At 37.4% G+C, this 18,506-nt stretch overlaps 1 protein-coding gene across 50 annotated transcripts in view; it reads right to left on the bottom strand.

The window, feature by feature from the left end:
• Positions 1-18,506, bottom strand: part of RIMS1 (regulating synaptic membrane exocytosis 1) — a 319,637-nt gene that overhangs the window by 46,011 nt on the left and 255,120 nt on the right. For 38 of the 50 annotated variants that reach the window (XM_071548592.1, XM_071548593.1, XM_071548547.1 and 35 more), the window contains one exon: positions 16,551-16,717. The exons of the other annotated variants lie outside the window; for them this stretch is intronic. In XM_071548592.1, coding sequence (XP_071404693.1) covers positions 16,551-16,717 — 167 coding nt within the window. The remainder of the gene's footprint in view (positions 1-16,550; positions 16,718-18,506) is intronic. 50 annotated transcript variants of the gene reach the window in all.

Here is an 18,506-nt window from a genome sequence, read left to right as displayed (position 1 = left end):
AGGCTGATGTGAATCAAACCGGCTCAAATGCTGGGTCATTTGATGCATTTAGCCACATATATATCAAGCGTATTAAACATAACCAAGTACCTAAATGTTAAATCTGTATCAAGAAAATAAGTATTTGAGGTGTGTGTGTATGACAAATACAAAAATACGTAGCTCAGTACTGAATGAGGGAAACTTTCTTCAGGATTGAGAAAGCTGATTTCACCAGTTTTTCTATCTTTCTATAACATTCGGGAATAACATATTATTCCTGTCATAACATGTTGCATTGAATTTTTCGCTCCAAAGCATGAGATGCTGAAGTGATCTCGCTGCTCTTCGTGCAAAAAGGCTACACCATTGATATGAAATAGATTGCTCATTTTTCCTTTAAAAAAAATGAGTAATAGCAATAGGCAGTAGCCACAAAATAGGAAATGGAGAAAGAAAATCTGAAAAGCTAAATGGAAAAGTTCAAGGTCAGGACTAAAAAGAAAATACTGATAAAATTTTTAGAAATGTAATAAACTGAGATGAAGGTAAGCCAAGTGAAAGCTACTCTGAGGTCTCAGCAGTCATGGCTAAAACTATTTTCCTACGTTTCTTTTATCTAAAAATAGCATCTACTGCCTGCTTAATTATTAGCATAATGTTCTTATACTAAAAGTTTATGGAACATGTTTCATCTTAATCAAAAGCAATAATTAAATGAAAAACCAATTAAAATAATTTTTCAGCCTTTTTCAAATCATTAATAAAGATTGCTGATAATGTGACAGTTTCTTTGAAAGAAGAAACATAATTAGATAATTAAAAATGCAGAAGCAATGCTCCATAGTACATATTTCATGTACAGATGTTCTGAAGGGATTAAAGACTCCATCTCCCTCTCTCTCTGACAGACACATAAAGCAGTTTATAATGATGGATTTGCAAAAATCATTATCTTTAGATAATGAATAATTAGGACATTAATTACTCTGGCTTCACCTTGGTTTTGTACATAAGTGACCTCAGAACCAGAAGTTTCCATCTGTAATATACTCTTTGGGGGTAAAGAGAATACGTTATATTTTTAAGCATCTTATCTGAAATGTTTTCATACATCTTGCCTTCACAATAATAATTTGAAGGCTACTGCCCTCTATTTCTCTCCTCAAAAAGCAAGAGTTACATCAGAGTGCCTGTCCTTGCCCTGAGATCACCTGAGCAGCAATATTGATTAATCACCATACAAGCTCAATATATTTCTCTCCTTAAAGAAATTGGGAAGTGTACTAGGCAATCAAACAGTTTTGATATTTGGTTTCAGTGCAGTTATTTAGATAGTCAGAAAAAAAAGTAGGATTGGCAGTTTATTTCAAGTAATGCAGTGAATGCTTACACTGTGAAGATTTTAGATGCAAAATGCCTTGACTGTTACCTATATCTGTTCTGTTTGTCAAACATGAAGTATTCAGGTAGAAATTTTCCATGTCTAGTTTCTGCCCAAGGTTGAATTTCTTCTTTTATTTATTCACATTTCCAGCTTAAATAACATGACAGATTGTTTGGCCCTTTTGAGGGAAATGAAAAGAAAAAGATCTTCCTGTAGTGTCACATAATAAACAAGTAAATAAATTCACTTTGCTTTGATAAATACTTATGGATAGTGCCTGACTGAAAGATTCCAATGAGGTGTTCCTTCTGTTTGGCATAAAGTGTTTTCTTCTGTATCTGTGAATTTGGTAAAATAACACCTTAAGTCTTAACTCTCATGCTAAGAGGCCTCAAAGAGATCAACTGTTAAGATACCAGGAGACAGTCTTGTTACAAAACAAAATTTCATTTAATCACAGGGCCTATTGCTAAAAAGGTTGTACATTTCCTGAATATTATTATTTTGCCTCAAAGTTGGAAGCAGAAAGTCAGTATTTCCAAGGAATTGCATCTCTTGGCTATTTTGTATCTGGGAAAGTTAGGTAGATTGTCTGGGATGCAGAGAGGCTTCCTCTCTATTGGTTATCAGGCATGACCTACGACAGTCATCTGACTGGACATGCAAGAAAGTAAGATGGACAATAATCCCTAGAAGGAAAGAGAGTGGTTCATGGTGATACTGAAATAGGAAGAGAATAAGAAAATTTGAGAAATAGATTTTATTTATTGCTCTTTCTAAAAGCAGAATTACAAAGTTGAGTCCATATAGGGATCAAACCCACAACCTTGGTGTTCTTAGCATGATGCTCTAACCAGCAATTCCTAAAAATTACTGACAGTGAAAAAAAATTGTTTTCAATGTATCATCACAAGTAATTATTATATTATGACCCTCCCATGAGATGGCCAGTTTATCTTTTGTAGTCACGAAATACTCACTATTCCCTTGCTTGTGCAGAGAAAGCACACTGATTTTTTATGTGCCATTTGATCTATTTTGAGTCATGAACCCAACAATCACACAAACTGTGAGATCTTTTACTACGTCACTGGGTTAAACAAATCAGAACACTAAGGAATCATGTATGGGTTTTGCTCCAAACTGTCCACATACTGAGGGGATTGAATCCAGAGTATCAAGACAGAATAAACTCACACACAATAGGCAACATATAATTACCAACAAAGACATGTCTGAAATGATTTGTCAATCATCACATAAAAATTATGGGGCAGGGACCTGAAGAGATTAATTTCCCAGAGCAGTAATTAACTTAGTGAGTCAGAAGACCATCCTTACTCTTTCTACAATTCACCCCTCATTCTCTAAAGTTTAGAGAAGGTTTGATTCCTATGACTTTGCCTCAAAGTCTTTTTGCTGCATAATACTCTTTGCAAGAATGAACATTATTATCATCTTGAAGTATTAATAAAGATAGTTCATCATTTCTCAGAGCTGATGACAGCTAGCATACAATTGCCTCCTTCTGTGAAGCTCTTAATCTTTGCTAATCCTGATAGGGAATTTACAATAGCTACAAATTTCATTTTGCACTGTAATAAAATTGTATTATTATATTTCCAGACAATTTGGCTTGGACTGTTCAGTTTTATATCCATATTTCTCAGTTTTAATTTCTCATATTTTATCCAAAGTGGTATTCACGCTACTACTACTACTCAATACAGTTACACTGAAGGCTGACAAGTTTTCCGTTAGCTTGAATTTCGGGTGTAAAAACATGAGGAGTAGTGTGATTGTTTAAAAGATCTCTCTGTACTGACAAACATCAGTTTCTCCTCTAGGAGGAATCTGAATAAGGTATCAGTTTGTTAAGTACACAAATCTCTCACAGCTTGTAAATAAAGAGGTGAATATGACATTTTCTTTTTAAACCCAGATATAAAATGTTACCATTATGCAAATGTCTTCCAAAGCACAATGTTTGGAATTAAAATTAAAAATTTACTAATTTGTGTAAAAAATGTATCACTATCTTGAGTACAGACTTGTTAAAGAGTTTCAAAATTTTCACTCTCTGTGAAATTCTCATTGGGTTTTTTTGGAGTTATAAACATCCAATTCAGAAAAAAGAAAAAAGACAAAAATTAATGAATTTCATTTTAAAATTCAGATATGAAATTGATGATATTTTAGCCTTGTTTCCTTTTCTCCTTACGCAGTCCTTACAGTTTCTATCACTCTTTCCCCTAATGGCTGATGGTGGAGAATTTCAACCAAAACAGATATGTTGGGAAGGAGTTGGAAATATTGAGGTTTTACAAGTTTTGTGAAGCCTGATAACTAGGAAGATAAAAGATTCATTGAATAAAGTGCCCTTCTAAAGAAAGGCTGCTATATGATATCAGTACTGCTCTATTCTCTTTGGTCTCACAGGTGGACATCTGGATAAAGGAAGATTATGGAAATACAGTGGAGGAGGAAGGTGACTGCAGTGTGGTTTGCTAGGTTGTGACACTCCACTAATTGAATTGCTCCAAAACATTGCATGCACAAACTTTTCACTGCAATAAATATTACAGTTGAATTATCAACCCTCCATGTTCTAGTTAATAGTTATATACCTTTTGTGATCACAATACTAAAGCAAAACATACCAGAGACACATGTACTTTGGGATGCAACAGACAGGGCAACTAAGCACACTAAATATGGATAAGCCTACACCAGAAAAATGATTGAATGTAGTCCCCACTATTGATGCTCTTAATTTCACCTCATTTTATTCTTGCAGTAGGAGTTTGATTAGCAACTATGGAGTGCATATGTTTTGCTGATGGTTTTAAATCATCCTATGCTTTTACAAACACTGCTTCTTATAATGCCATATGCCATTCTCTACACTATTAAAATTGAGATCCTCTTTGGATTGAATAAACACTAATACCAGTCACATAGTAAAATGTTAATGGAAACATTCTGTTTTTAAAAAAAAGTCTTTACAATGGAAAATTCTGGGATGAAAAGAAATCTTCTGAAAACATAGCATACCCATGGCTAGGAATCCAATGAGAGGTATTAGTGTTTATTTTTAACACTAAGACCCATGGAAAGTCTTCAGTCTGTCAGCAACATTGACTATGTTACAGATGCTCCCATTCTAGATATGGCATGGAAGATGTTCTTCTCCACTGCAATATCAACTAAGTAATCTCACTATTTAAACACAGAACTATAAACCACTGAAGCCATTGCACAATAAACATTACTTATCACATTATATAAGAAAATTAGTCTCTACTTAGTGACCCTAAATGTCTTGTTTAGAGCAGCAACCTTGACTACAAAGAAACAGTCAGACACAGCAAATTACCAGCAATATAATTAATGTCGTAAATACAGAAGTTTTCTTCTGGTATTTATAACAGCCTTTTTTTTTTTGGTATTGAACTGAAATTTCAGTACTGTTTTAGTAATTCCAAATAAAAGTTAAAGCATTAAAATATCTTATTTCCAATACTGACCTCAGTACCTTGTATTTAAAAATAAGGAATAAATGAAAAAAAAAAATTTGGGAAATCAAAACATCTGGTCACTATTACCATGTGTTAAGTAGCTTGTTACTACAAGTGCTGACAGAGTCAAATTCCCGAAGCTAATGGGAATGGAAAAGTGCTTGACAGTTGAATCCAAGCCCTCAATGCACTGCAGAGGTCCAGGCAGCCAGAAAAAAGATACAAGTGTTTAATAACCGCATTCAGCAAAGTGCTGCCATGGGCTTTAATATTTTCCTTTTCAGCAAAGCATATGTGGCATAGTAAAGGCTACAGACTGCACTGAACCTGAGTATCCATCCAACACACAGCTCAATAACCATGTTATGCTCACAGGCTGGGCACAGAGGGCAATAGTGAATGAGGTAACATCTGGCTGGTGTCCAGTCACTCATGGCGTTCTGCAGGGCTCCTCCTCAGATCAGTTCTATACAACATCTTCATTAATGACTCCAACACAGGATTCAAAGGAATAATAAGTAAGCTTGCTGACGATATGAAAATGGGAGGAGCTGTTTGCTTCGTTCAGGGCAGAGAGCCCTGAAAAGAGACCTTGACAAATTAGAGATGGGCAACCACCAACTGTATGAAGTTTAACATGGGAAAGTGCTGCATTCTGCACCTGGGACAGGGCAACCCAGGATGAGGGGATTGTCCTGCTCTGCTCTGCACTGGGGCAGCCTCACCTTGAATATTGTGGGCAGTTTTAGTTACTGCACTATAAGAAAGATTCTTAGAGAGCATCCAAAGGAGGGCAATGAAGATGGTGAGAGGCCTTGAGGGGAAGCCATATGAGGGGTGGCTTAGGGCACTTAGTCTGTTCATCCTGGAGAAGAGGAGACTGAGGGGAGACCTCATTGCAGCCTACAACTTCCTTGTGAGAGAAAGCAGAGGGAAAGGTACAGATCTTTTCACTCTTGTGAACAGTGGCAGGACTTGAGGAAATGGCATGAAGTTGTGTCAGGGGATATGAGGAAAAGGTTGGATATGAGGAAAAGGTTCTTCACCTAAAGTGTGGTTGGGTAGTGGAACAAGTTCCCTGAGGAACTGGCCACAGCATCAAGGCTGACAGAGTTCAAGAAGCATTTGGACAATGCTCTCAGGCACATGGTGTGGTTCTTGGGGTGTCCTGTGCGGGGCCAGGGGTTGGACTAAATGATCCTGATTGGTCCTTTCCAACTCAGCCTATTCTATGGTTCTGTAATAAAATAATCACTAAGCACAAGCTTTCATCTGCTGTAGGGAGCGCTCTTTCATCCTTCACTGAAGCCACCTAGTTCTTCTTGCACATGAAGTCTGTACCTCACAATTCTTCCCTTCCCCTTACTGCTGATGGTCACTCACTACTGTATGCTACAGTTGTGCAACAGAAAATGTGATTAATCATCTTCCCATTATTCTCCCTTCACCATGCACAGCTAAGCATGTTCACTTTACATGTTCAATTCCCTGCAAGTTCCCCCGCAAACATCCTTCTTAGTACAAATGTCAAGACAACAAAGAGAGAGACCTTCCAATGAAGAATTAAACCACTGTGCTCTGCTGGCTATCCTATGGCGATGTTCACTGACAAAGTATCCCAATTCACCAGGGAATCACAGCAATCTGAGCTCTGTAAAAGATTTTTTTTCAATCTCCTTGGCATTTGCCACAGCACATACAGCACACAAGATGAATCTACTATGTCCTTCTGGTATGACACCCTCAAGGCCCTCAAAATACTGCTGTGAGGAACTGCTTTTATTCCAAGGGCATGACAGAGTCTCCTTTGCCAGACAAAGACCTGGGTTGATAGTATTTTGCACAATTAAAATAAAGTTTATTTTTATACAGAATACCAGTAATGAGAGCTATAAAACTCTGGACTATCCAATTTTACCTAGTGTGTGCAAACAGATCCGTCTTATGCTAGGCTCCAGTACTGTAATTCTATATAGCTCAATCCTTTCTTTATAAAACATCAACTTGCTCTTACACCAGTTTGCATAAGAAATATGATCTCAAACATATGCAAGCTACAAAAAACTCTGCTATATTCCACATACATTTAGGATCTTCTCCCAGGTTTATATCATGAGTGTTGCATAGTGAATATTCCCCACAAAGGCAGGCTGAAACTACTTGTGAAATAGTTCTCATTTTCCAGATGATTTATTTTTACTGATGAATAAGCTTCAGTGTCATTCTGTTATTGCTTCCACTAGTTCTGTTTGCAATATGTATAATAATAATTAAAAGATTTTACATTTTGGTTATTTTCATGAGTAAAGTATCTTGATTACACCCTGCACAATGCAGCACAAATTAAATATACAGATTTTAGTTACTTTTGTAATTAACATGAAATGAGTCTGTTTCATTATTTCAACACAGACCTCAGCCTCATGAAATGCATGAAAAGCCTTGCTGTATTGTTTTTCTTGACTGTGATGACATGAAATTAAACTTTGCCCTGTTGGCTCTGCAGTGCAGTGAATGCTGATGAGGATGGATGCAGCCCTAGTCTAAAGAGAAGGAGGAGGAAAGACTGAACAACTCTATTGCCCCAGTCACATCATATTCATTTATGATGTAACAGGCAACATTTTGGGGAAGCCTGAGATGTCAGAAGACCCTTCAGACTGTCTACTCTATTCTTCCTCATCACTATCAATTGTATCAAATTATCTCTAATGTACTATGTGGGAGGATGGAAAACCAATGTGAGAAAATCTATTTCCAGTCCAGAGAGTGCCCTCTGGCTACATCACCTTGAGATATATGGAGCTCAACACTGCTGTTTGTCTTCAATGAGATCACAAACCTCCAGTTACCTCCCCTGGCTCTAAGCTAATGACACTGAGCATTTTATGCAAGAGAACAGCATAATAATCGACATGAAATGAATTCTGAAAAGTCAGAGAATAGTTGAGGTTGGAGGACACCTTTGGAGATTGTTTAGTCCAACCCTCCTGTGGGGTGATGAGCTGATAAGGCCTGATGGGTTGAGGGAAATGCCTCAGCCTCCCTGGAGAGATGCTCCAAGCAGAGGACAAAGGGCTTTCAAACTGATAAGACATAGCGTGGCCTTCTTTTGCTATATCTTCAAGGGCCCACCTCACCTCAGGGCAACTGCATCACCCTCCCCCCTCCCCCCCAATAGATTGACTATGAGTCACACAAACACCTGGAGAAGAAAAAAAAAGATATAAAAGAAGTGCAGTTTAACTGCAGTTTTGGGAGAAAAATTTCCACCTCTGTCAGGGCAACCTGAGAGCTACCCTGTCTCCCCCATTCCATCAATATTGCAGGGGTAAGCCACAAAATTCTTACTTTATTTTTCTTATGCCTTACTAGTTGTAATTTGCTATAGCTCACTGGGTGTATGCTGTTAATGGGAAGTGGCTCCTGTTGCTTTTCTTTGGGGTTATTGAGTGTGTTTACTGGTGGTGTTGAACTGTCGTGTTTCTCTTTAGTAATCTTCTGTTAGTTAAGTTTGCTATGGGAGTGATTTACCGCTGGAGTGGTGTGTTGTGTGTTGTGCTGGTGTCTTTGTGGGTATTTCATACAATCCTGCAGCTAAATGTTATCACCGACTAAGTAACCCGTATTAGTTATTGTCACATATTTGTATTAATAAATGTTATTTCGGGAGCTATTGTAAAAAAAGGTTCTTTTCTCCTGTTGCTATTAAGTGTGGTCTTCACATCAGGGGTTAGAATACCTTCCAGTCTGTGTTCTGTCCTGATTCAGCAGACAGTGCTGGACTCATAAGGCTCTAATTTTTCTGAAGGCGCTTATTGCTAATTATTTTCTCCCGGCTTAAGTGTGGCTTCACATCAGATGTCAGAACCCCTTCCAGCCTGTGTGCTGTCAGTTAAAAGACAGACAGCGTTGGGATACATAAGGATCTGATTGTCTGGAAGCGCTTATAGCTAATAACTTTTAATTAATAGAGTTAAGACTAGGAATCTTTGCATTTCTGTCTCCCTCCTCCCTTTCATGTGACACCTTCTGTTTACTGCAGGGTTAACAAGAGCAAGCTGCTCAGGACCATATCCATTTATACACATTGGTAAGATTCCCCTTGAGCCTTGTCTTCACCAAGAACATTCTCAGCTTGCTTGGCCTCTCCTTGTATGACTGATACTCTAATCCCTTCCTCATCTTCATGGCCCTTTGCTGGACTTGCTCAACTAGCTCCATGTCTCTTGAACTGGGGAGCCCAGTATTGGACTCAGAACTCCAGATGTATCTCACTAAAGCTACTCAGCTCTTCTGCAGGGGAAGGATCATATTCCTCAATCTGCTGAAAACACTCTTCCTAATGCAGCCCAGGATGGTGCTAATATTTTTTAATGAAAGGAGGCATTGCTGGCTTAGGTGCATCTTAGCTTCCACAAAGATCTTAAGGTCTTTCCTGCAAAGCTGCTTTCCAGCTGCAAAGCTGTTTTCTAACTGTGAGCCTCCAGTGTGCAATGGCACACAGGGTTATTCCTCTTTCAGATGCAGGAATTTGTGTTTCCCTTGTTGGACTTCAGAAGGTCTCCACTGACGTATCTCTGCATTCTTTAGAAACCCCTCTGACAGTGATGCATCCACCTACTGTATCAACTACTCCTATCAGATTTCTGTTGTCTGCAAACCTGATGAGAGTGCACGCTGTCCCATCACTCCAATCACTAATGAAGATGTCAAACAGTACTGCCATAATATTGACACTAGGTGTATACCACAAGTGACTTGCCCCCAGCTGGACTTTTGTCACAGATCACAATAACCTGAGCCTGGCATTCAGCCAGTTTTCAATCTGCCTCACTGTTCACTTACCTGGGCTGTACTTCCTCAGTTTGTCCATAAGAGTGTTTCAGAAGAGGGTGCTGAAATCCTTAGTAAAGATAACATAGAGAACATGTGCTATTCTCCTCTCATCCATCAAGTTAGTCAACTAATGAAAGAAGGCTAACTATTCACAATCACCCTCTTGTGTAGGTTTGGAAATGGTTTCCAGGATTATTTGCTCCATCACCCACGAAGAGGCTGAGCTAAGGCTGACTGGGCTATATTTTCCCAGATCTCTTGCCCTGCTTGAAACAGTAGTGATGATAGTCTTTCTTCCAGCCTTCAAGAACATCTCCTAACTGCCATGATGTTCCAAAGATTATGCAATGGCCTTGCAATGACATGAGGTAACACCAGTTCACTTAGTACCGATGGGTACATTTTGTCACATGTCAATAATTTGTACATGTTCAGTTTGTTTAAATGTGCCCTAATCTGATCATCCTCTACTGAGTCCTTGCTAGAGACTTTCCCTCTGGTCATCAGTGCATTACAGAAACCTCCTGAATTGCTTGTGCCTTACTGTATTGTTCAATCAGCAAATACCAGGATGGTATAAGTTCCCCATTGTCTTGGGTTGAGCTGCCAAAAAGCCAACTGTCCAAGACAGAGAAAAGGTGTTCCTTCCCCCCCAACCAGCCAAGGGAAAAAAAGAAGAGGGGAGAGGGAAGAAAATCTTCCAAACCAGAGCCTGTGATTGGAAAAAGGTTTAATCTAAATTTTTGCCTGATTAGGAATTCCGTAGGAGTCACCCACAATACCATAACATTGTTTGGACCTTTAATCCTGAGCTGTAAACTCTCAGCTGGTTCATCACCCATCTCTAGGCAGAGCTCTTTGCATACTCTGCTGTCTCTCGCACAAAGGGTTACATTCCTTCCTTGCCATTCAGCCCTGTGCTTCCATGGATTGCAGCACTCCAGTATTGTGAGCTATCACACCCAGTCTCTGTGATCATGATGAGACCACAGCCCTGCAGCTGCACAAGAAGCCTCTTAACTCCTCTTGTTTGTTCCCCATGCATTAGAGCACAGGACATTTGGAGTGTCATCCACTTGTGCTGGTCTCCTAGAAAAGGTATGAGAGCTCAAATGCTTGCCTCTCAATTACACTCTTATTCATGTGCACACACTTTGGATGGCTCCTTTCTGCTCTGTTTTGTTGCCTATTATGTCCTGCCTATCTCCATCACTCTGTACCCTTTTCTTATTAACTCATCAACTACTTCCCACTTGATCATGTATCATCATTTCTCTCCTCTGTTCCTGTTTCAAAGCTCAAGTGTACAGAGCTAAGTGTTAGTGTACTGAAAGAACAACAGCTACATGCAAATTGCACATGCTGTGCTGGAAATCAGGGAAGAAAAGGTTTCCCACACAGAGTCTCACAGTACAAATGAAAAACAATATTCTTTTTTTTTTCAATGACATACTGAGAACATAAATACCAAGAAGCATATATGAGTTTCTGATACAAGCCATTCAGTGGCATGCTATAGTAAGTGCAATAAATTAGGGCTGGTTGAAGTCCACTGTTACAACCCATTACATTATCCTCTTTCCTTGATAAGCTAATTTAAAATATTTTAATTAAACTTTAGCATTCAATTAAGCAAATCATGTAAAACCAGATTAAAATTTGGCACAGACATAATGTATTATGTCACACATTTATTAGAATACTAAGTATAACTCTTAATAAAGATGTGGTTTTCAAATTTTAAATGAGGAATAACAGTAATATTACTAATGCAGGGATGAATTCACCTTAAAATAGTTATCTGGTTTTGCATATATTTGGTAGATTTTGTTCAATCAGATTTAGGTGAAACACCCCATTGTAGCTTGCTATATCTTTCAAAACAGAAGCCTCCAGCGCACCTTTACCATGCATGACAATTCCCTGCCTAACAGCACCAAGAGGTCCAGGTATCTTTGTATAAGCAGGCTTCAAATGAAAAATGATGCAATGACATAATTTGGCATAATTTTTAATGAAGCGAGCAAATCTCCTTCTCTGCCCAATCAAGCCCATATGATGCTGATTAATCATCATGGATTCTTCCTTATCAATCATTTACATTAAACAGTGAAAAAAATTTCTTCTGCTTCATTTAGGATGTGAGAAATGTTTCTGAGACAAACACAGTAACACCTGCAGCATACACAGGCACAAAGTACTGCTTGACTGTGTTATGAATGCATAAAGACCATGACTTATGAAAACAAATCTCCATAAAGAAGGACTGGTAATCTGACTTCAGTCATGAAATACACACGAACTCCAAATGCTATGGCAAGCCAAATTCACAAGTCTGATTCTGATTCAAGTCAAAAGTCCCAGAACATTTTGTTAACAGAACAAAAATTCCTGGTATTTGACTGCACTTTCACTAGAGACCATGGCAGTCAACCAGACTTCCTAGGATGGTAGCAAGAAAGATGTTTGGAATAATTTCATGTACATACTAGCTTATTCATGCAAAGCCATTTGTCATAACATGCACCTGAAAGTGCTCAGAAATGAAGAAGTTATTTTATATATTTATACTTAAAACTTGCTCAATCATAACTCATCTTGCAACCTATTAGAAGTGATAATCAACAAACCCTCCAGACTGAAGATTAACTAATGTTATTTTCCCATACATGCTATATCACAGCTTTCTGACAGGTAATGCAGTTGCAAATATACTGTAAGAATAAAATTAGTCTTTTACCATGACAGGTTTAGACACAGTCTTATCATTTATTTCAGGAAAAGGAAGATTTTCTTTCACTCTCTCTCTGTTACTAACTTCAACTTCCTAATACTACAAAAATTTAAATTTGGGAGTTTTGACTCAAAGAAAGCTAGAGTGTTATCTAGGTATTCAAATAACATACACAGTATTTTTTGTTTTTCTGCATTAACCAGTTTTATCCTTGTTGTTCAGATAGTGTTTCATTCTATAAATTCTTTACATTATTAAAAACAGTGTAGTTCTAGTAATGGAGCTAAAGGAGTTACCAATTAAAATTTAAAATTTTCAACTCCCACCCCCAGAATTATCCTACACTGCTAGCTAATACCCACAGACTTGAAAGCTACAAGAAAAAGAGATGTGCTTCCAGGTTTTAAAATCTTTACTGTTTGAATAAAGAAATAACTATCAGGATAATATAGAATACATTGTATGAAATCATAAAATCTCAAATCTTCAAAATTGAGGGAGAAGAGAGAGTGACCAGTTCTGACTAGACAAATAGGGGAAAAGGATTAGCTAGATCTTCTCAAGGATCTTTTCTCCATTAGTATTTGGGAGTTATGGTCAGGAAGTTATTTGTTCTGGTAGTACTAGTGGTGAAGTGAGTGGTTATAAACCATACTCACTATGACCTGAAACTCCAATCCTTCTGACATTTAGAAGTAACGATAATTTGTAAAAAATTACAATCAAGGATTGCTTTCTTAATGACAGCCCTAAAGAGGACAGTATTTTGTATTCTTACATGTCTAGGAGTTTAATTTATATCCCTTTTCACAGATGCATTAATATGAGGGATGATGGGATTATACTAACAATATTAACTAAACACCTGTTGTCTTAAACTGGCACACTTCACATTCTGAAATTTGAACCACAGCTCTCCTTATGAGTAACTAGTCAGTGCATTTTAGCTTATGTAGAAATGCCACAGGAGCACTGTTTCACTTCATCTGAACCCTAGACTACTCCCCAGTCACATTTCTCAATTTAATTTTATTAAATCAGCTTGCTGGTCAATAGCCCGAGGATTCATTTTTCTTAAAGGAGAAAGAGACACAGACACTCTCTCCAAAGGTGATGCAGACCAGAAATCTTCCTTGTGTATTCTGAGTTTGCCTGTTTTTCTTCTCAGTACAAAAGGTACCTTAGGATACTGGTTGAATGATTTCGTTTAGTGACATGCCTAGAACTGAGTTTCTGTATGCTTTCTAAGTTCGTTAAAGCTCTCATCTTTAGAAGGTATCTGGAGAACAAAAGTAGGTGCATAAAAACACAGTTCAACAAACTTTGTCTTTAAATTAGCAGTACACTCACAGTTGCCATTGGCACTGGACTGACACACACCCAAATGAGAATGATGGTGGGTATGTGGTTTCAGTATTACAAAAGACTCTTCTCCTTGCCCCTCCCGCTCAACCATCCCATACCAGCCTTTCCCATCCTGCTTGATACATGTTAACATCAGGTTCTTTGGAGACAAAAAATAAAATTTGAACAAGCTATTAATCAAACTTGAACTTCAAACTTCTAATTCCTTAACATTAAAGAAACATTAGTAACTCAGAGAAATAATTCAATTACCTTAATTCTAGATGTCAAAATTTTAAAGCAATCAATCTAAACCATTAATTTAGGGTTCCTTCAATAATTCGTGCCAGAAAAGGACAATTCACTTGTCTTTGACATTCATCTAGAGAGGAGGTGAACCCTCCAAGATAATAGGTGTTTTCTTCTTTTTAATGGTGGTTTATGAAAGTTAGACAAATAATTTAACGAAACTATTTTTTCATGTGAATTCCACTGTAGATGCATAGTTTTTAAGGCTGAAGTTAAACAGGACAAATTTCAAGCTGAATAAAGTTGTTCCCAATACAACCAACCCATTCCCCAAATTAACTTCATTTTCTTGTAACAAGCAAGCAGCTCAAAGAATTGACTGAAGACTGTGTAACATAGGCTACCAGTACAGACATCAGTGTCTAGAAAGCTGACTTTGGCTCACATCATCAGCAAAATGCCCTCTTTTTCTTCAACATCTAACTTCCTTCCATTCTGATCTCTCTTGATGTCTTATTCCCATGATACAACATTTTTGCAGGTCTTTAAAGACTTTGACCTTTTTAAAATTATGATAGGAAAATATAAAAAAATAAGAACGGACAACTCAAATGAAAAACTTTGAACATCAGATGTTAATCAGATGGATACACTGTTTTCCATCATAACCACAAAAGTATTTCCAACTTCACTGCCCTGTGCTTAATGGTGGAAATAGGCTAATTGCAAAGATAGTACCTTAGGCATGTCCCACTTATTTTAACAGGTCTTCCAGGAGAACAGAGTCATCAACAGCTTAGAAGAAAGTTATTGCAAGTTATGCATAAGTTATGAATCTGTCAATTTTCGCCTCATCTTTCTACTGAAGGAACTGCATTGTTTGTTTCTACTATACATTTTTATCACTATGGAAGTACTACTTTAATTTAGAGAAGACTAAAGCAAGCAAGTAGAAAGTACCTAATTTCTGAGATATGGATTCTGTGGGCTGTATCAGAAAGGGAAGACATCTGAATTCCAATTATGCCTCATTTTACTGGTCTAGAGTGAAGCTGAACTGAAGCTCCCATTGCAGGCACTTGGGTTTGTACACCAGGTCGCCTAATCCTATACCCAAGGTGCTCCACTACTCTTAAGAATGGAAGATATTGAGGATTTGACCCTAGGTTTCACCCCTTCCAGGTTCACATGGGGTTATTGGTTCTTCTGGTTCTCATGTTTCTGATCAGGCATTCTGATTTAAGGAAAATTTCAGAAAAATCTGTTAGACATATTATGGGAAAAAATCCAATTTCTTTGAACCTGCAAAAGATATTGTGAGAGGGCCTAGTTGGGAAAATTTGATATCCAGAAAATACAGGTATTTTGATATGAATAAAGCCTTTTGTAAGAGAAAAATACTGAAAATCTAGGACACATTGAAACACAGCATTTAACGACATGACTTGAAATAACTTTAAATACATTTACAGTTCCACTGCAGCATTCTGCTGTGTTGTGTATTACGGCAGCAAGCAGGTTCTACCTTCACCAATCTGAAATATGACTTTGAATAGCCTTAAAAAGAAAATGAGATGGATCTAGATTAAACATAGAGGCCAGTTTCTGAGTATCCCTTAACATCCCTTCCTATTGCATAAACAGATCAAAAAGTCTGCAGCTGATCTTCTAAGACAGTGAGTCTACCTAGAAGAGTTCTGAGGTACTAAATGATGCTTTCCAAACTTTTATCAGACTGATATCCTCATAGGGGTGATTTCTTTTTAATTCCTAATTCTTCTTTTGTCTTATAACACTTAAAGTCAAATTTTTGAGAGTTCAGAAATTGACAGATGTAATCAAAGACTACCAAGCCAATCTTTCAGCCATTACAGCTGGAGGGAGTTTTATAGTCAAGTTAAATGAAAACGAAAACCAATCTGTGCATCTAAAAAAGCACTAAACCCCACATAGATTAGTATCAAGGATGAAAGATATATTTGATTATTGATAATTCAAATTAATTAAACTACTTTTTAACAAAAGATATCAAAATTACTATATGAGTAATTATTTCAAATCTTGCAATTTATCATATACATGAAAATAGCAAAATAAAGGCATGTAAATAGGGAAAAATAGATTGAGAGAAGAAAACCCAAGCTTTATGGAAAAAATTGTTTAAATAAAAAGTCTAGTAATATTTCTGCTGTGATACCTTATTGACATATTGATTACACTGATTCTTAGGCAACAGTGAGATGATAGCCTGTGCTTAAGTTCAACTTGCCACAAATACATTAATCTGTCATCTCCTCATGGGAAGTTTTCTTTCTGCTTTTGATGCACAACTGCAAAAATATTGTTCTCTCAGGCCAGTAAGAGAGAACAGTTTATATGTGCATAACATATTCCATAAATTCTTATGTTGTGGTTATCTGGTTTCAAGGATTTATGGTTGTGTTTTGGCACTAAATGAACGAGGGACTGTGATACAATTGAAGCTGCATGGAGAACTCACCTGATCCTGCCCCGAGGGCGTTCAGATTGCTCTGACATAAAACTTGTGCTGCTGAGGCGTGAGGCACTGCTGGTTCGGGAAATGGCAGACACATCACTGACATCACTATCTGATGATTTGGCAGAGACGTTATCACAACTTCTGTACTGATCTGTTTGTATGTTATACTAGAGATCAAGAAAAGAAAGGGTGAGGAGTCTCATCAAAACACGATGCACTTATTGAGACGACAAATGACCTATGTATGACCATTCTCTCTAACTGCTTTTAGATCTAACAAAATTGAATGAATGTCAAAGAAATGCCTACATTAAATAATGCCTTTATGTCTAGCATAGAAATCAAACACTCTTTAGGGACCAAAGAACATACTTGGAATAAAATACACCACTGGAAATTAAATAGGCTGTTGGTTCTTCAGTACACTGTAACTACAAAAGTGAAACATTTATACAGCAGACAGACATCTCAAGCACATGCATACCATCTCTTTGACTATAGACACTTTTTAAAATCTTAAAATATTAAAAATGTATGGTATGAAATACCTGTACAGAGTTAGTTTGGACAGAAATGCATATGAGCCTGAGTGAAATGCAATGTTACATGAAGTTGATATTGGGGATTGAGTTCAGTTCATAAGTTCTATCAAAAAAGAGAAAAAGTACATTTTCTATCTGAAAATACCTCTTTGCATTGTGATACTAGAGGACTGGTTAGGCAGAAAACGAACTCAGCAAATGTAGTATTTGTTTTCAGGTAGATCAGTTCCCTGATCTACTTGCTTTTACATTTGCACATGCATAAGAACTAGCAGAAGATCCAGCAGGGAGAATATGTGGATGGGGGCAGAAGTTATCTTATTTTTGCTAACAGCAGACGATTTGATTAGTTAAAATCGACTGTGACATCACACTGCCTTTTAGGTCATGTTCTTATTGCTGATACCATCAGTCAGGCAGATAGGAAAAAATGTCACACTCATCTAAATCTTCACTAATAAAGATATAAGGATGAAAATTAAACCCCACTATCATTAGAGAGCAAGGTACTCTTGGCTGGGAAGCAACTAAACCAATGGCATACTCCCCAGGGTATATTATGGGAAAACTATTAACATGTAGAAGAACTAGGCAGTTTTTGACATGGCTCTCTAGGCAGTCCATTGACATGACTCTCTTCTAGGCAGTTCATTGACCAGATCTGTGCTCTGCAAAATTGCAAGGCACAAAATTTTATTTATGAATCATACACAAATCTGTGACAGTCTGTGAATATCCAAACTCCAACTAGGCACCGAGTTGCAGGCTGAGTCACTCAGCAAATGGCATGTCTTAAGTTAAAAAACCTGGCAAACACAAGTTTGAATTTGTACAAATGAATGTTTCAAGTCTCCTGTCTTCAGGGCAGGTCTATCTTCTCCTGCTCCAGTGCCTTTCAGCAACATGTTTGAGGTCTCCACTGCACACTTTGAAACGTCTTGGTTAAATATTGAAGATAAACACAGGAAATTAATAGGGATAGGGAAGGAATAAAGATGATTTTAAGCACTGACTTTAAACATAGAAATCTGCAGAAGAAAGAGAGATTAGGCAAATTTACTGTCTCGGTGTGTTTTTCAGGTGTACATTAGCACACTCCTAAGCGAAAAGTCTTAGCAGTACCCTATGAGGGTCTCACACTGGCTGACTGAGTAAAAACATTTGGAGGAGAGAAAGTTCAGGTTTGTGAAAAGTAAATTTTCAGCTTCAAATACTAAATGAAAATCTGCAGATGATTTTAGAATAGCTTGGAGCATGATAACCTTGAGCTTAAATAACTTGTCTAACAGGCATTGACATGGAAACAAATGCAGCAGAACTCTGATATAATAAAGTGGGTAACACAGAGGACTCAAGAACTCTGTTATTCAAAAATATTTTCAACTACAGCAAGAATTTATCATGAGGTTCTCTT

This window comes from Pithys albifrons, chromosome 2 (assembly GCF_047495875.1).
Source record: "Pithys albifrons albifrons isolate INPA30051 chromosome 2, PitAlb_v1, whole genome shotgun sequence".
Taxonomy (NCBI): Eukaryota; Metazoa; Chordata; class Aves; order Passeriformes; family Thamnophilidae; genus Pithys; species Pithys albifrons.
Note: the sequence above shows the minus strand (reverse complement) of the source record. Positions and strands in the feature narration are given on the sequence as shown.